General features: G+C 35.8%; 1 protein-coding gene across 10 annotated transcripts in view; it reads left to right on the top strand.

The window, feature by feature from the left end:
- ST7 (suppression of tumorigenicity 7) overlaps positions 1-15,830 on the top strand; it is a 278,061-nt gene that overhangs the window by 49,469 nt on the left and 212,762 nt on the right. Inside the window, exon 1 of one of the 10 annotated variants that reach the window (XM_061414032.1) lies at positions 6,268-7,290. The exons of the other annotated variants lie outside the window; for them this stretch is intronic. Within the exon in view, the coding sequence (XP_061270016.1) occupies positions 7,269-7,290 (22 nt within the window). The 5' untranslated portion in view covers positions 6,268-7,268. Of the gene's footprint in view, positions 1-6,267; positions 7,291-15,830 lie in introns of those variants that run through there. 10 annotated transcript variants of the gene reach the window in all.

Raw genomic sequence — 15,830 nt, 5'->3', positions numbered from 1 at the left:
ACTTAAGGGAAGTTGTCAGACATGTGCTTGTTGTTTCTTGTATTTATTTTGAGCCATACTGAGAGTTAAAATAAACAGCAACTCATATTTAATTCATATTTCGACCCTCTGGTCAAGAAGCTTTAGAGTACAAACATCCGAGTTCAGACTATGCCACAGAGAGAATAAAATATACACACAGTCTACGGAGACTGTAAAACATTTTTGACATTGTGGTGGTTGTTTTGTACATGTGTGGGCCCCATCTTTTAGATGGAGTTGACATGGTGAAGTGAATTGGAGAATTTCAGTTTTTATCCTAAATTTCTGAGTGTAACTAGCCTATTCTTTTTTTAAACTGGTTAACCTTGTTCTTAGCTTCTAGTTTCACTGAGTGGTAAGTTGGTACAAGAGTAAAGTTAAGTTAACCGTGGGTGGTGGTTCTTGATGAGTAAGTAGGGGATTCCCTTAGATTGGATGGGGTGGAAGTGGGGTTGAGAGGTGAGGTGGTAATAGGAGATAAGGGCATGGATCTTTGCTCAAAATTTGTGCAACTAGTTCAAAATTGTATTTCCCTAAATTTGAACTTTTGGGTTATGGTGACACTTTTCTGACATATTCCTTATAAACTAAACAACAAAAACTTTAGAGGATTTTTCTACCAGGACAGAGACCTATTTTCCGTACCCCAAATAATGACAAAAAGTGCATTTAAATTAAGCACTTACATGTTCTTTATAAATGATCCCTTTTACTCTATGGATAGATCTTTGGCAAGATAGCTAATTATGGTGAAAATAAAATTATTGTGAAATTGTTAATAAAATGCAAATTTTAGGCACTTGCTATCTAAAGGACTTTTGTGGTGAATATTTTTTGAAGCTGAAACATTTAGAAGTAATTAATTATTCCAAATACCCAAATACATTTTTTCTATAAATCTGTATTTCCTATTTTAGAGTTCTTTAAACCAAATACAATAATAGTATCTCTCTTTCTCTCTGGATTTTGGATTTCTTTTCCTTTTGACTTTAGTGTTCCAGAAGTTTGTGCTGGGACTCTAAAATAGAATATACTTATTTGTTAGAAGGCTTACATGTATGTTAGAAGGTTCTATGTCTGTTTCTATGTTGAAGCAGGAAGGAATATACTTTATAGACAAATGAAATTTCTGAAGTCTTACTAGGGAGCTTCACTATACATATATTTTTAATTATAAATTTGTACAATTTTTTCCCCCAAAGGACAGAATCACTGATTTTTAAAATTTTTCTGTAGTTTATATATTGCCATTAAAACACTTCTCTGTTGTTTTTAAGTAATAGCCCATACATGGTATTTTTTTTTCATGGATGGTATTTTAAAAGACACACACTTTTTTTTTTAATTTAATTTTATTTAACTTTACAATATTGTATTGGTTTTGCCATATATCAAAATGAATCTGCCACAGGTATACATGTGTTCCCCATCCTGAACCCTCCTTCCTCCTCCCTCCCCATACCATCCCTCTGGGTCGTCCCAGTGCACCAGCCCTAAGCATCCAGTATCGTGCATCAAACCTGGACTGACGACTCGTTTCATATATGATATTATACATATTTCAATGCCATTCTCCCAAATCATCCCACCCTCTCCCTCTCCCACAGAGTCCAAAAGACTGTTCTATACATCAGTGTCTCTTTTGCTGTCTCGTACACAGGGTTATTGTTACCATCTTTCTAAATTCCATATATGTGCGTTAGTATACTGTATTGGTGTTTTTCTTTCTGGCTTACTTCACTCTGTATAATAGGCTCCAGTTTCATCCACCTCATTAGAACGGATTCAAATGTATTCTTTTTAATGGCTGAGTAATACTCCATTGTGTATATGTACCACAGCTTTCTTATCCATTCATCTGCTGATGGACATCTATGTTGCTTCCATGTCCTGGCTGTTATAAACAGTGCTGCGATGAACATTGGGGTACACGTGTCTTTTTCAATTCTGGTTTCAAGACACACACTTTTAACATGCTAAATAAACATCAAGAGGAATACTAAGAAAATAAAACTTTAATGTGAACAAAGGATACAGCTCCAGAGGAACTCCAGATATGACACTTTTAAAATTGCTGTATGTACTCTTAAGAGAAAATGAGGTTTAAATTCTTACCAGATTAATAGAGATAATTAAATTAACTAAATTAGTTGTCTGATGTGGTGGGAAGCTATTTTGAGTGTTGTCTTCTATGGTGATTTTTAAAAAATATTTCCATGTTTGCAAAAATAGGTATATTTGGTATATTAAACTTTGATGAGAAGAACACATGTTTTCAGCTCATGGGAGAGTGAATTCTTTTGCATTCGAAAATAGAACTTATTTTGTGTCAGCACAGTTCAGCACAACCACTTTTGTATTGATACTAATGACAGCATCACAGCACTAGAGGGGTTATCTTCCAATAGTAAATTGAGTCTTGATTATTTAAGAATAGATTTATTTTGCTTTTCTGGAAAGTTCTTTTCCCCATGTAGTTTCCATGTTACCCATGTGGTTTCTTCTCAGTTTTTCAGGTCTCTGTTGAAGTCATCTTTTTAGGATGACATTACTTGACTGTTTTACCTAAAATAACCCTCCCATTCAATCACTCCTCATCCTCTAATTCCTCTTATCTTTCTTTATAACATATACCCCCACTGAATGTATTACATATTTGTCTGCCTCACCCTCTGGAATATAAGCTCTACGGAGGAGGGAGTTTGTTAATGGCTGTACCCTTAGAGTACAAAACAGTAGGCTTTCAGGAAATAGTTGTTGAGTCGATTTATGAATCGGGTTTCTTCTAAAAATTACTGTTCACTTACTTTAATATTTTACTATTGTTTTTCTCACAACATTCTAGTTTAACAATAATTATTTTGACCACTAAATTATTTTGAATGTTGATCTCTTCTTTCATTACTAATTTTATCCTGAAATTAACAGTACTCACTTTACTAATAGAAGGGCAGGGTGGCAGGCAGGCAAGGTCACAGGCAGGCATAATTGTACATAATTGATAATCCAAAGATCACTTTGGTTTTAGACTATATTATGTGATTTTATGAAGGAGTGTGGAGGACATTAGTCAGTTTTATTCTTCCTTCATTTCCTTTCTTTACATTTTCCTTAGGTAGCATATTAAAATTTGTCTTCATTCTCTGAGCTCATGCTAGCTGCCCAGAGGAGAGAATGGGAGCAAACTAAAATTTCAAAATCTATATTTTCAAAGATGGGTCTTCAACCATATGGATCCCAACCTTCCAGAGGTGTTTAGAAATACCTCTGACATCTGAAGATTATAGAAACCTTAACAGGAATTAGAGGATGTCATATGTGTCCAGTTTTGCTGCAAGTGAGACCTAATTTTTTTAAACATACTGATCCTGCTATGCTGTGCTTAGTCGCTCAGTCGTGTCCAACTCTTTTCGACCCCATGGACTGTAGCCCGCCAGGCTCCTCTGCCCATGGGGATTCTCCGGGCAAGAATATCAGAGTGGATTGCCATGCCCACCTCCAGGGGATCTTCCCAACCCAGGGATTGAATCCAGGTCTCCCACATTGCAGGCAGATTCTTTACCAACTGAGCCCTAGGGAAGCCTGATCCTGCTATAGTTATCTAAAAAGTAGATGTCTTGAAAAATAATGCAGCCTTTAACTTACTGTTAGAAGTCTGTGCCAAGAAATAAATATAGGCACTCAGAAAATGTATTTACATATGCATATAGATATCATGTACGAACTGAAGAGAGGAGCTACATCAGTGAGTTGGCAAAAAGTTGTTGTATATAGACTATGGAAAGTACATTTGTTACTCAATTATCCGCAGGGAATAGTTTCAGACTACCCCCAACCCCAAATCTGCAGATGCTCAAATACCTTATATAAAAATTGTGTAGTGTTTTCATATAACCTACATACATCCCCTCTGCATATTTTGAATCACCTCAAGATTACTTATAGTACCTAATATGAGATAAATGCTATGTAAGTTGTAAGTACAATGTAAATGCAATGCAAATGCTATGTCAAAAATAGCATTTTTGACACAAAAAACTTGTGTCAAGTTCCAATTTTGCTTCTGGAACTTTCTGTAATATTTTTTCCTGAATATTTTGATCCATTGTCGGTTGAATCCACAGATGTGGAACTGGTTGATATGGAGGAATAACTATATCTGTTATCCACGGATCCTTTGCTTATTCTACTTTTCCTTTTGCCTTTCTTGTGGCCACATCCACCCCCTTTTGTGTGACTATTCATGTGCAACATCTGGTATACAATTTAAAACAGATCTCATGTAAGATAGTATTCTGGTTTTAGCCCTTTTGAAGTGTATTGCCCTTTCCTACTTCCTACAGCTATATATATCAGCACTATTATTGATACAGGCATACCTCATCTTCTTGAGCTTCCTTTTATTGCTCTTTGCCTAAATTGCATCCTTTTACAAGTTGAAAGTTTTGGGGAACCCTGCATCAAGCAAGTCTGTCAGCACCATTTTTTCCAACAGATTTGCCCACTCTCTGTCTCTGTCTCAAACTTTCATCTCACAAATTTTTTAAACTTTTTCATTGTGACATTTGTTATGATGGTGACCTGTGATTAGTGATCTTTGATGTTATTACTGCAACTCACTGAAGGCTCAGGTGATGGTCAGCATTTTTTAGCAATTAAAGTATTTTAAAATTAACATTTTTTTAGACATAATGCTGTGGCACACTTAATAAACTATAGTACAGTGTAAACATAACTTTTGTATACACTGGAACACCAGAAAGTTGTGTGACTTGCTTTACTGTGGTGGTCTGGAACAGAGCCTACAGTATCTTTGAGGTATACTTGTGTTTTCCACTGGTTGTTAACCTGGACTGCTTATTTTGGGAGGGATGCATTTTTCTTAATTTTTGAAATTTTCTCTCATTTTTAGTGTTTTTGGTGACCTTTTTCTTTTAAGAACTTTCTTCTCCATATTTTTTTATTGATTTCTATTTTCCTTTTATTTTAGTTGAATTCTTAAAATATAATTTTGGTATTTTTTTTTTTCAAGAGACATTATAGATGAGTAGTTAAGAGCATATGTGTTGAAACCAGAGTGCCTGGGTTTGAATCCCAGCTTATCATTTGGTAACCTGCATGACCACCATCTATCAAATGTGGATAATAATGGTATCTGCCTTGTAGGATTGTTACGAAGATTAAGTAAGCTGATATATGTGAAATTTTCAAAATAATACCTAGTACGGAGTAAACATTCAGTAAAAATTGGTTATTATTATCTTGTGTGTGTGTTTGTTCCATCACTTCAGATGTGTCTGACTCTTTGTGACCCTATGGACTGTAACCCGCCAGACTCCTCTGTCCATGGGATCCTCCAGGCAAGAATATTGGAGTGGATTGCCTTGCCCTTCTTCAGGGTATCTTCCTGACCCAGGGATTGAACCCAAGTGTCTGGCATTGCAGACAGATTCTTTACCATCTGAGCCACCAGGAAAGCCCCATTATTATCATACCTACAATAAAACATTTGTTCTTATGTAGCATCATTGCAATTTTTCCATAATGGTTTAGCATGTTCGATAAGATGAAGGTCAGATTACCTTTATGCACATCCATACGATGGACTATTATGTAACCATTTAAAAATGAGGAGGATGTACATATACTGACTAGAAGAACTATTAATGATATTTTTAGACGGTAATTTGCAGTTCCACACCATATAAGAATTTAGTGTTTAAAAGCTGTGTTATATAGAGACATGCTTATATACTTTAGAAAGTATTAGAAAAAGTATATACCTTAGATGAATGAATGGAAAAGAAACTTGAGCTTTTGAACTTTTTGTTTTATATAACTTTAACAATGGGATTATTGAAAAACACCCACACTTTTTTGTGCATTTCAATATTTTTAAAATATTGAAACAAACTTTCTGTGCTTGTGTTGGATAGATATTCTAATAAAAGTCCATGCACTTATAGCTTTTAGAAAAAAGTAGATTTCTAAGAGTAAAGGTAATGCAGGTAATGAATCAAGAGACAAAATAATAATATCTTCTTTGTCTTGGTGGGGTGAAAAAGAAATATGATTGTTGATCATATATGCCTACTTGCACAGGTGTACACAGGTGTGTGTACACAGCATTAACATTACTGAGTTACCCTGGAAAAATGATAGGAATTCTCATAAGGCAAAATAAAGAAAAGTAAAGCAAAAAAAATAGGATAGGAAAAATGTGTACATACACATATTCCTAGAGTAGTGGTTTTCATGTTTGCATAATAGTTGTAAAATAGCTAATAATGTATTCTTTAACATTTGAGTGCTCACTGGCTGTCAAACAGTGTTTTAAGCCCTTGTAGTGTTGTTTTATTGTTATATTTGCTTGTGAATTTATATGCCAGGATATGTGTGGAATAGTGTACATATTTTCACATACTTGTGATTGAGTGTACAAACCCCTAATCTGTCAGTCTACCCAAGCCTACTGAAAAAGCAATGAACTCTGGAGTTATTTTAAAAGGTAGGTTATTTTTCTCATTTCTCATATTCTTAATTCCTTTGAAAAGTTCTACTTGCTGCCTAAAATCAAGAACCCTAATTTGCATATCTTTGTGGTTGGTTGCTATAAAGCCAATATTTAAATTTCTTTGAGGTCTCTTTTAGTGCTTGGTATCTCAGGATGAAGATCTTGTCAGGAGGGTGAATATATATGTGAATATGTATGTGGCTCTTGGTCTTGGGCATTTTGTGACAAAGGAATTCCCCTTTGAATTGCCTGCTCCCCTGAAGCCCCTGGAGCCTCTGGCTCAAGCAGCGCAGTCGGTCTGTGCAGTGTCTCTGACGTCACCGGTGTATGCATAAGCCCTGCTATTGTCTTACTGCTATAACTGGGCTGGGGATTGCAGTATCCGCTGTTGCTGCTGCTCCCAGTCTTGCCCCCGCTGCTACCTAGTTCTGCCTCCCTGCATCCCAGAAGAGCCACGTCGGCCTGCCTTTCCCTATTGGATTTTCAAAAGCAGCTCTTCGGTTTTTGGTGCTGTAGGAGACCTTGCTTTTCAATCACACGGGAGAACACTGAAGCTTGTAAGAGGAGAATCTGGCAGCTGGACACAGCTTGGACTGCATTGTCTGTCTTCATGACCTCTGCTGTGTAGCAGCTCATCTCTCCACTCTCACACGTACACTGTCCTCGATTTTTTTCTTCCTTCCTTCTTTCTTCCATTCTTCTAATTTTTTAAAAGCAGCCTCTGGAGCCAGCCATGTTTGGCACTGAATCTTCATGTAAGTAAATGGATCTCACTTTGCTATTTAGAAATCTGCTTGCTGTCATGGTTTCATTGGCTTGGAGTTCATATCACTTTGCCGTAGGTCATTACCAGCCTTTGTATTTTGACTCTAATTACAAATAAATTGGTCTCAGGAAAAGGACTTCCCCTTCACTGGGTTATTCATCCTTAAGGCCAGGGATGTCAGAGTGGTCAAAATCAGGCCTCCAAGAGGGAGGGAGGAAGACAGGAATCTAGGCAGCCTCCCCAGAATGTGTTAATTGGTGGGATCAAGTCTGTCACTGATCTATTGTTGTGGTTCTATAATGGTCCTTAAACCCTAAAATAGGTACTGTGAGGATCTGAGATGATAGTGTTTATTAAGAAAGAAAAAAAGGCTTACATTTTTTAATCTAAAAGGAGAAAGAGGTGTCATTATATCTTCTTCCCATATTTTTACAGAAACATAGGGACAGACATTATATGTAGATACAAAAAATAAAAGTTAAGCTTTTTTTTTTAAATAGATTTTTTTTTTTTACACAATGGCTTCAATTTTGATATGCTGGCTAGCGCCACAGTCCAGCAGCAGCATATCTGTCATAAAACTTATACAATGAAATTGCTTTGGTGCAGAGCAGGCCCCGCACAAGGGGCTGGGCTGGATGGCACTTGTGGACAGCTAAAATGGGTATTTGAAAAATGATGACCAGCCTAAGTAACGTGGTTTATTTAATGTTGGATGTAGAATAGTATAACTTGTCAATGCAGTTATACAGGCTCTGCAGAATATTTTGTCATTATCCATAAGCAAAGGTGACAGTTCAGAATTTATAAAGAGACTCAACCTGCTGACCTAGGACTTTAAACATTGGCAAGACACTGGCTTTGTGGGGAGAGAGGGTTAGGGCAGCAATTTAAGAAACACATTTCTTATGAATATATAATTCAGTCTCTCCTTTCTGATTTTGGGTGATCAGTGTGATTATTTATGCATAGTTGATGATTATTCCAGAATAGCAGTATTTCAAGAGAGCTGATACTCCTCAGGTCTTCTGTTTCTTGATTGGCTATTTTAAAGGGTGGATTATTTTTGTTGTTTTACCTACAAGCGTCCCATTTCTGAAATTACCACAATGCCTTATCAAGGTCAAGATAGAATAACAATGAATGTGATTCCCATTCAGCATGTGATAGTTTTATTTTTTAAATAATTTAAAAATGGTTTTTGAATCGACTTAAAATGATACATTTGGAATTATTGTCACCCAGGATTAGAAACAGATTATTTAGTGGCGAAGACCTTCCAGTTTCGTTTCAGTTATTGAATTTTGTTTAAGTAGGAACCTAGGTAGAGTAGATAGAAATATTTACATCCTAAAGGAAAATTAGTCCTATTACTTTGTTCAGCTGAAAATGGAAGTTGAAACTCAGTGTGGGAACCTTTGGGTTCTTGACACAGGGACTCTAACATCGTCTGGCCAGGTTTACTCAGCAGATAGCCTTTCTTGATCGTTAAACCTCATCTTTTGATAATATCACCCATGTGCTATGATCTATGTTTGAAAACTGCTGGTTGCTTTTGGTCTCCATAGCTACCAAATTGCTGTACAGATAGAATGCCATTCAGAAGACAGAACATCATCATGTAGGTTTTTTTTTTTAACTTGACTGAGTATTAAGTTTTGTTTCCTGCTTGTCACTAGAAGACCATAGATAGATTTGTACTGTCAGTGGCTGCAAAATGTTGAGAATGGACTGCCTTCCTTAGATAAGGAGATTCCTTAAATGTGTACTCAGAGTTGAGACAAGTGTATTTTCTTTGTGTTTTGAGGCATAGGTTCTCTAGGCCTTTAATTTCCATCTTTTGGAGGCTGTTTTATAGACTGAGACTATATTTAGAATGTTTAGAAAAACAGTCACATTAGAAGTTCTAATTAGTTCAGAAGGGATCTTCCAAACCACCTGGTATATTTTTACTAAATTTTTACAGTAAATACTTGTTTAGCTATCTAGTCTGTGTACAGTGCTATGCTAGATCTTGGAAAGGTTCATTTTTTTTTTTCTAACATATTCTGATTTTATAATTCTTATCCCTAATTTCTGGTTGCAGTAACTTACTTGTATTGAATGCTTTTACTTTTAAATTGAGGTATGGTTCACATACAATAAAATGCATAAATCAAAGTGTGGAACACATTGAATTTTTGCCTGTTTACACCTTGGAACTGCTACCCAGTTTGAGATACAGAACATTGTTTTTACTCTAGAAAGTTCTTTTGTGATGACCCTTCTCTGTCAATATTGCTTGTCCCAATATTACTTCTGTTCCTTGCCAAAAGGTGATCACTATTCTGAATTCTGTTGATATTGTCACTTGTATGTGATTAAAATTTTCTTTCTCTGCTTTTAACTCTTTGCGTATAAGAAAAGGAAATGTCAATAGCAATTTTCATGCCTTCATTTTCAAGTACTGGATTGATTAAGTTGACTTCATGTTTCAGGTCAGGAATTTGAGGTAACCTAGAAATCACATTATAACATGTTTAGTCTCACTGAGATCGTATTAAACGCCCACAAAGCACCCCCCACCCACCACCCACCACACATATTTGAAGAACCTTTAAAATGACAAAAAAACTTACCTGGAAGAGTAAAAAGTTTATCAGAGTTAAAACTTACATAGTTATGGCAACAGAATTTATAAATGCTCTTTCTGACCTCGCTTCAGTGAATATCTTCTTGATTCACTTTACAGAAGAACTCTGACAGTGTTGGAGTCTCATTTTTTCTAACTTAGTATATCTGAATCTCCCATAGTTGTATAAATTAGGACACAAACTATTTTCAGCCTTTGAAATGAAAGTGTTCTATGTTATGTGTAAATTAATCATTAGTACAAAGCAGGAAGTATAGCTTCTGTAATCTGTTACCATCATGATGTATTTCACTGAGCTTTTCCTTTACCGAAATTTCCCATGTCTAAAAATGGGAGTAGTAGGTCTGCCCTTTATCTGCTTTGAGGAAATGCAATTTTAGTCTGGTCAAAGTAATGTAGGCTTAAGGATGTAAGTACTAAAAAGAAAGTTTAGTGAGGGGAATAGTCATTTAAATGCATATGTTGAGTGCTTGATTTAATGATAGTTCATATTTTAAAATATGGAATTCCACAAAAATTAAAATTTCTTTTCCTCTTTAAATTTTATAAATAGAGAAAAAGTTCATCTTTTCTTTTTGTGGAGTAAGGGACACTGACTTTGTACTGCTGCCATTTGGTTGCATCCTTTATCATAAAGCCAGTTATTCTCCAAAGAGTAAGTACTTCAAATACATGGACATTTATTCAATTAGTGTTTTTCTAGCTCAGTCCTCCTCCTGTCCCCCCTCCCATGTTTAACTTTTTTAGTCCTCAAGGGTACCGTTTAAGATGTGCTGTGGTGGGAATTGTGCTCTTTTCTAATAAGTGAAAGTGTCTTTAAAAGCACCTACCTTATTAGTCCAGTGAAGAGAGCAACACCCTACCTTTTCAGAAACAGTGTACCCTTGGGGCAAACAGTGTCATTTAATCCCTCCTCTGAACATTTTGTTGTAGTTGTAACATATTAGAAAGAACATCTTCTGTATCTTGAAAGGGAAAGAGAAATTACCCAAATCCCAGCAGAGCAGTAGTATTTTGTGAGTTTAGTGGTGATGGGTATATGGTGGACCTGTGTGTCAGATTGTCAGTTCTCTTTAGCTGTGGTATGACTGTCTTGCAAATCTTCTTGCCATTTTCTGCATGCCCACCTCACCTTCAGTAGGCAGCTAGATGCTGGAAAGGATTTGGGGTATATGTGCTGCCCCATATGATTTTCTTTGATGAATACCGAAAGGGCAGCTGTTGCTTTTTATTTTCATTACTGATAAATGCATTAATTTGGAACTGACAGCTTCTCAATTTTAATAGTGAGTATGGTATCATGCTTCTAAGAACAATGTAATTATCTCAAATTTTGAGCCATTATGTGAGAGATGGTAAAATGAATATACTCTAGCAATATTAGATCACCAAGAAACTGTACAATTAAACAGACAACTCTTTTATAGAAGAATAAATGAGTCACATTCCCTTTTTATGTATTTCAGGGCCATTCTTGACAACCAGTCATACGTGAGATTAAACTTGGTTCTATTGTTTTGGTGTAATTTCTGTGAATCAGTTGAGACGTTAACAGCAACTATAGTCTTTCAAAAATGGCTATTCACAACTGGACTGTTCTGCAGTATAAGCCCTAGTTCTTGTTAAATAATTGTATGACACTGCTGTTTTTGCTGTTAGTATGGTTGACATTTTAGTACTATATCCCTCCCTTTATTAGTTTTTGTCATATGACAACTAGGTAGTTCAGAGTCATTTTCCTTTCCAAATCTTTAATCCAGCTGTTAGTATTTAGCTGTATTGAATTTTAGATGCTTTCATCTTACTTAAAATGCACATACTTAAATATACACACAAAAACTTACTGCTAATTCTATACTTAGAACATTAAATAAAAGAAAAAAAATTACATGACTTTGGATAAATAGAAACCACAGATGGCTAAAGTCACAATAAAGAAAAATAATTATGAATCACTGGAATTTACACTGGGACATGGTCATACAGGACCCTGGGAAGTAAAGCTCATTTAATACTTTTGACTTGTCTCACTATATTATTGTCTTTTCTTATCTTCTGACAATGTTAAGTCTGATGTGAAATTTCCTTTTGGGTTTCTTGCCTGTTAGTAGTTGGCATCGTAATTTTTAGAATCAAGGGAATATTTTAAACGAAATAAAGATAGGAATTTGTTTTTTTTCCCCCTGGATATTTATATACTGATTCTGCTAGTATAGGAATGGAATGAAAATACCCAGTGGTTATTTTTAAATGTTCAGAGTACTTATTTTCACTTGAGTACTGGTTTCCTTAATTGTTAGTCTGGTTTGTTCAGCAGAAATTACACATGAGTTTTCAGTGATCTGTTGTTTTCATTGTCACAATGGACCAGATTCATATCCTGTATAAACTGTGGGGAGTCTATGGGGAAAAATTACCATATATGGAAACTTTCCTCATAGAATCCCCATGGAGTTACACAGGATGTGAATAGAATTGTTATGGATTCTGGGTTGAATCCATATCAGTTACACTGATAATGTGTATTTTTAACGTTAACAGTAGTTACCATGTTAAATTATGTTCAAATACTATTACATGTTCAATACAAGACCATATGGAACATAAAAAATATATGGTCATTTTAACATTTTTTTGAAGTGTATTTATATCCTACTATTTTTTCCCTAGTAAGTGTAAAACATTCATTAACATGCTTATTATTGTATCTTTAATTAGAAAATGCCAGTTTTGAATTATTTAAAAGTCCTGTAATGTCACATTTGCTGTGCGAGTAGTAAATTGTAATATTTTCTCTGTAGAGATTTTGCTTTTATTAGTAATGGATTCAGTTTATTTTGAACTGAGGGACCAAGATGTATATTTAATGCTGCTAAGTCGCTTCAGTCGTGTCCGACTCTGTGCGACCCCATAGATGGCAGCCCACCAGGCTCCCCAGTCCCTGGGATTCTCCAGGCAAGAACACTGGAGTGAGTTGCCATTTCCCTCTCCAGTGCGTGAAAATGAAAAGTGAAAGTGAAGTTGTTCAGTCGTTTCCGACTGTTAACAACCCCACGGTCTGCAGCCTACCAGGCTCCTCCGTCCATGGGATTTTCCAGGCAAGAGTACTGGAGTGGGGTGCCATTGCCTTCTCTGATATTTAATGCATGTTGTAGAAATGGCAGCAACCACGTGCCTGTTGCAGTGACTTAAGTGCAGAGACTCTGGTGCTCAATTGCTTGGATGCAAATCATGGATGTACCACGTTCTACCAGGGTTTGGCCATCTACCATCTAAGGTCTCCGGGCCTAAAGTGTGACTTATCTGACAAACTCTTGAATGTTAGGGGAATCTGCCTTTTTGGGTCAGGACATCTGCACCGGGGTAGAGCTTATTAAGGGTCACTGTGGAGATTAGACTGGCAGTGGGAAAACTGGCTGAAGAAATGTCACTTTGTAAGAATGGGTGGAAGTTCCATCATGAGGATCTTTGAAGGGACTCAGTAGGAGATCTGAAGGGAAGAGACTACATGAAACTGATGAACTAGGTCAGGGTTGACAAATGCCCAGTGTTTTTTACTACTAGTCACTGCTGCGGCAGCTATCACTGATTGGTTACAGCATTTTTGTAGGATGACTTTAAGCCACTAAGTTGAAATGGTTTCTTCTTAAAACATTTGTCTGTGCAAGTATTTTCCACATTAGGGTGAAAAATAATCACAAGAATAAATGTTTAAATAAACTTGAAAACAGTTATAGAGTTAAGAAGAAAGATTAAGAATCTTAAGTGTTCTAGTAGTATCCCTTTTAGTTTAAAATAAACATACCATTCTGTGTCACATTATGACTCTCTGGAATAATTCAGAGCCACTTCTCTCTTTTAAATGAAATTTACACCAGTTGAAGACATATCTCCAGAGTGTAGCAGCATACCTAACATATAGTAAGCACTCATTCTTTGAAATTTGAATCCACTGTAGCTTAAGGGAATATTGAAAATATGATGTATTGGCTTCATAGGGGATTGATATTGTTTAGTTAAAATTTTCAGGTTAAGGAGTTTATCACACATAACTGGCACATATTGGAAATATTGTCAGTGAACAACTCTTACCTGTCACCCCTCAGGCAGGAGTAGGCGACAATATGGACTTCTATTACTAAGCCCAGATGTGTTAGCAGTAAATTGCCATTTACTGATACTTGACTATATACTGACCTAATGACTACATTTCACCTAAGTTCATGTATCAATTTAATATTATCAAGTAAAAATAAAGAGGAATTATAATCATCAATTCATTTACAGCATGAAAACCGAGAAGTGTTTCTTTGCCAATCCTGATGTAATTTTAGAAATTAGAAAAATTATTTTCTACTTCTTTGTGAGAATTTCAGAATAAGATTCAGGCATATTGGCATATTCGGGGGGACAGTGAGTCTGATTGGAATGCATACAGATTGGGAAACCACAGTGGCTCCATTAGAGTGTTATTTACCACTTCTTTCTCCATGGCTACTTCTAGAACACCTAGGCTTAGTGGAGGCTTTAGTAGGGTTTGGCCTGGTGATATGCATGGATAGTCCAAGCATGGGCTTGACTCAGAAGTCTAGAATTTCTTACCTGAAACTTTTCTAGATTTGTTTTAATATAATACTTTTTCAGTTCTCTATTACCATACAACAAACCACCCCAAAACATTGTAACTTAAAATAAGCATTTATTATTCTATTCAGTTCTATTCAAGTCTATTTAGGTTGACTGATCGGAGCTACTGGTGGTTCTCATGTAGAGTCTCTGATGTGGTTGCAGTCAGATGTCTCTTGGCTGCAGTTATCTAAAGGCTCATCTGAGCTGGAGGTCCAGAATAGCTCTCTCACATGGATATCAGTTGAGACTGGCTGTTGATTTGGGGCTCAGCTAAGGTTGTAGGCAGTAATACCTATATTTGGCTTCTTGATGAGGTTCAAGCTTCTCATATCATGATGCTAGGTTCTCAGAGAAAGCATCCTTTAGCAGAGTATCCAAGAGACCTAGAAGGAAGCTAAAAGGTTTCTTATGACCTGATCTTGGAAGTCTTAGAAGTCACTTCCACTATATTATATTGGCTGAGCAAATCACTAAAATGAGCCCAGATTCAAAAGGAAGAGAATTAGACTTTTCTTGGTGAGGAAGTGGCAAGAGTGCATTGTAGAAGAGCAAGTAGAATGAAAAATATTTTAGTGGTAATCTTTCAAAATATACTGTGTCATAAGTAGTTTCCAAACTCTGCTCCATGAAATTGGTACTATGAGGATTTGTTTTAAACATGGAGTCTGCAGACTTTTCCTGTAGAGCCAGATAGTGAATATTTAAAGTTTGTGGACCGTTCAGTCTCTTTTGCAACTACCGAACTCTACCACTATAGCATAAAAGCAGCCATAGACAAATAAGTGTGGCTGTGTTCCAATATAACTTTATTATGGATGTGGAAATTTGAATTTTTATATAATTTTCACATACCAAAAATATTCTTTTTTTCCAACTCTTGAAAAATGTAAAAAAGAAAACATTCTTAAGAACTATACAAAACCAGGTGGTGGGCAAGCTCTGGCCCACGGGTCTTAATATTTGCTGACCCCTACTTTTAATATTTGATTTGAATTTCATTTTTAATTGCTAAAAAACCTCAAAGAACAACAGATACATTCACATGTTAAAAATAAATAATTTTGATATATTGGGTACTGTTGATAAATGAACTCAGGTTGTTATTGGTTGACTTTATTATTAAATATTATAATTCAAACCTATAAATGTACATCTGTTTAACATACTGTGCTCTGGCATAATACTCTGAAAGAAGATTGTGTTAAAGTGAATGAAAGAAAAAAATAAAATCATAAGACATTTGAAGGCTTAATTTCTATTCTGTTCTC

The sequence above is a fragment of the Bos javanicus genome, chromosome 4 (assembly GCF_032452875.1).
Source record: "Bos javanicus breed banteng chromosome 4, ARS-OSU_banteng_1.0, whole genome shotgun sequence".
Lineage (NCBI taxonomy): Eukaryota > Metazoa > Chordata > Mammalia > Artiodactyla > Bovidae > Bos > Bos javanicus.
This window is presented reverse-complemented; position numbering and strand designations above follow the sequence as displayed.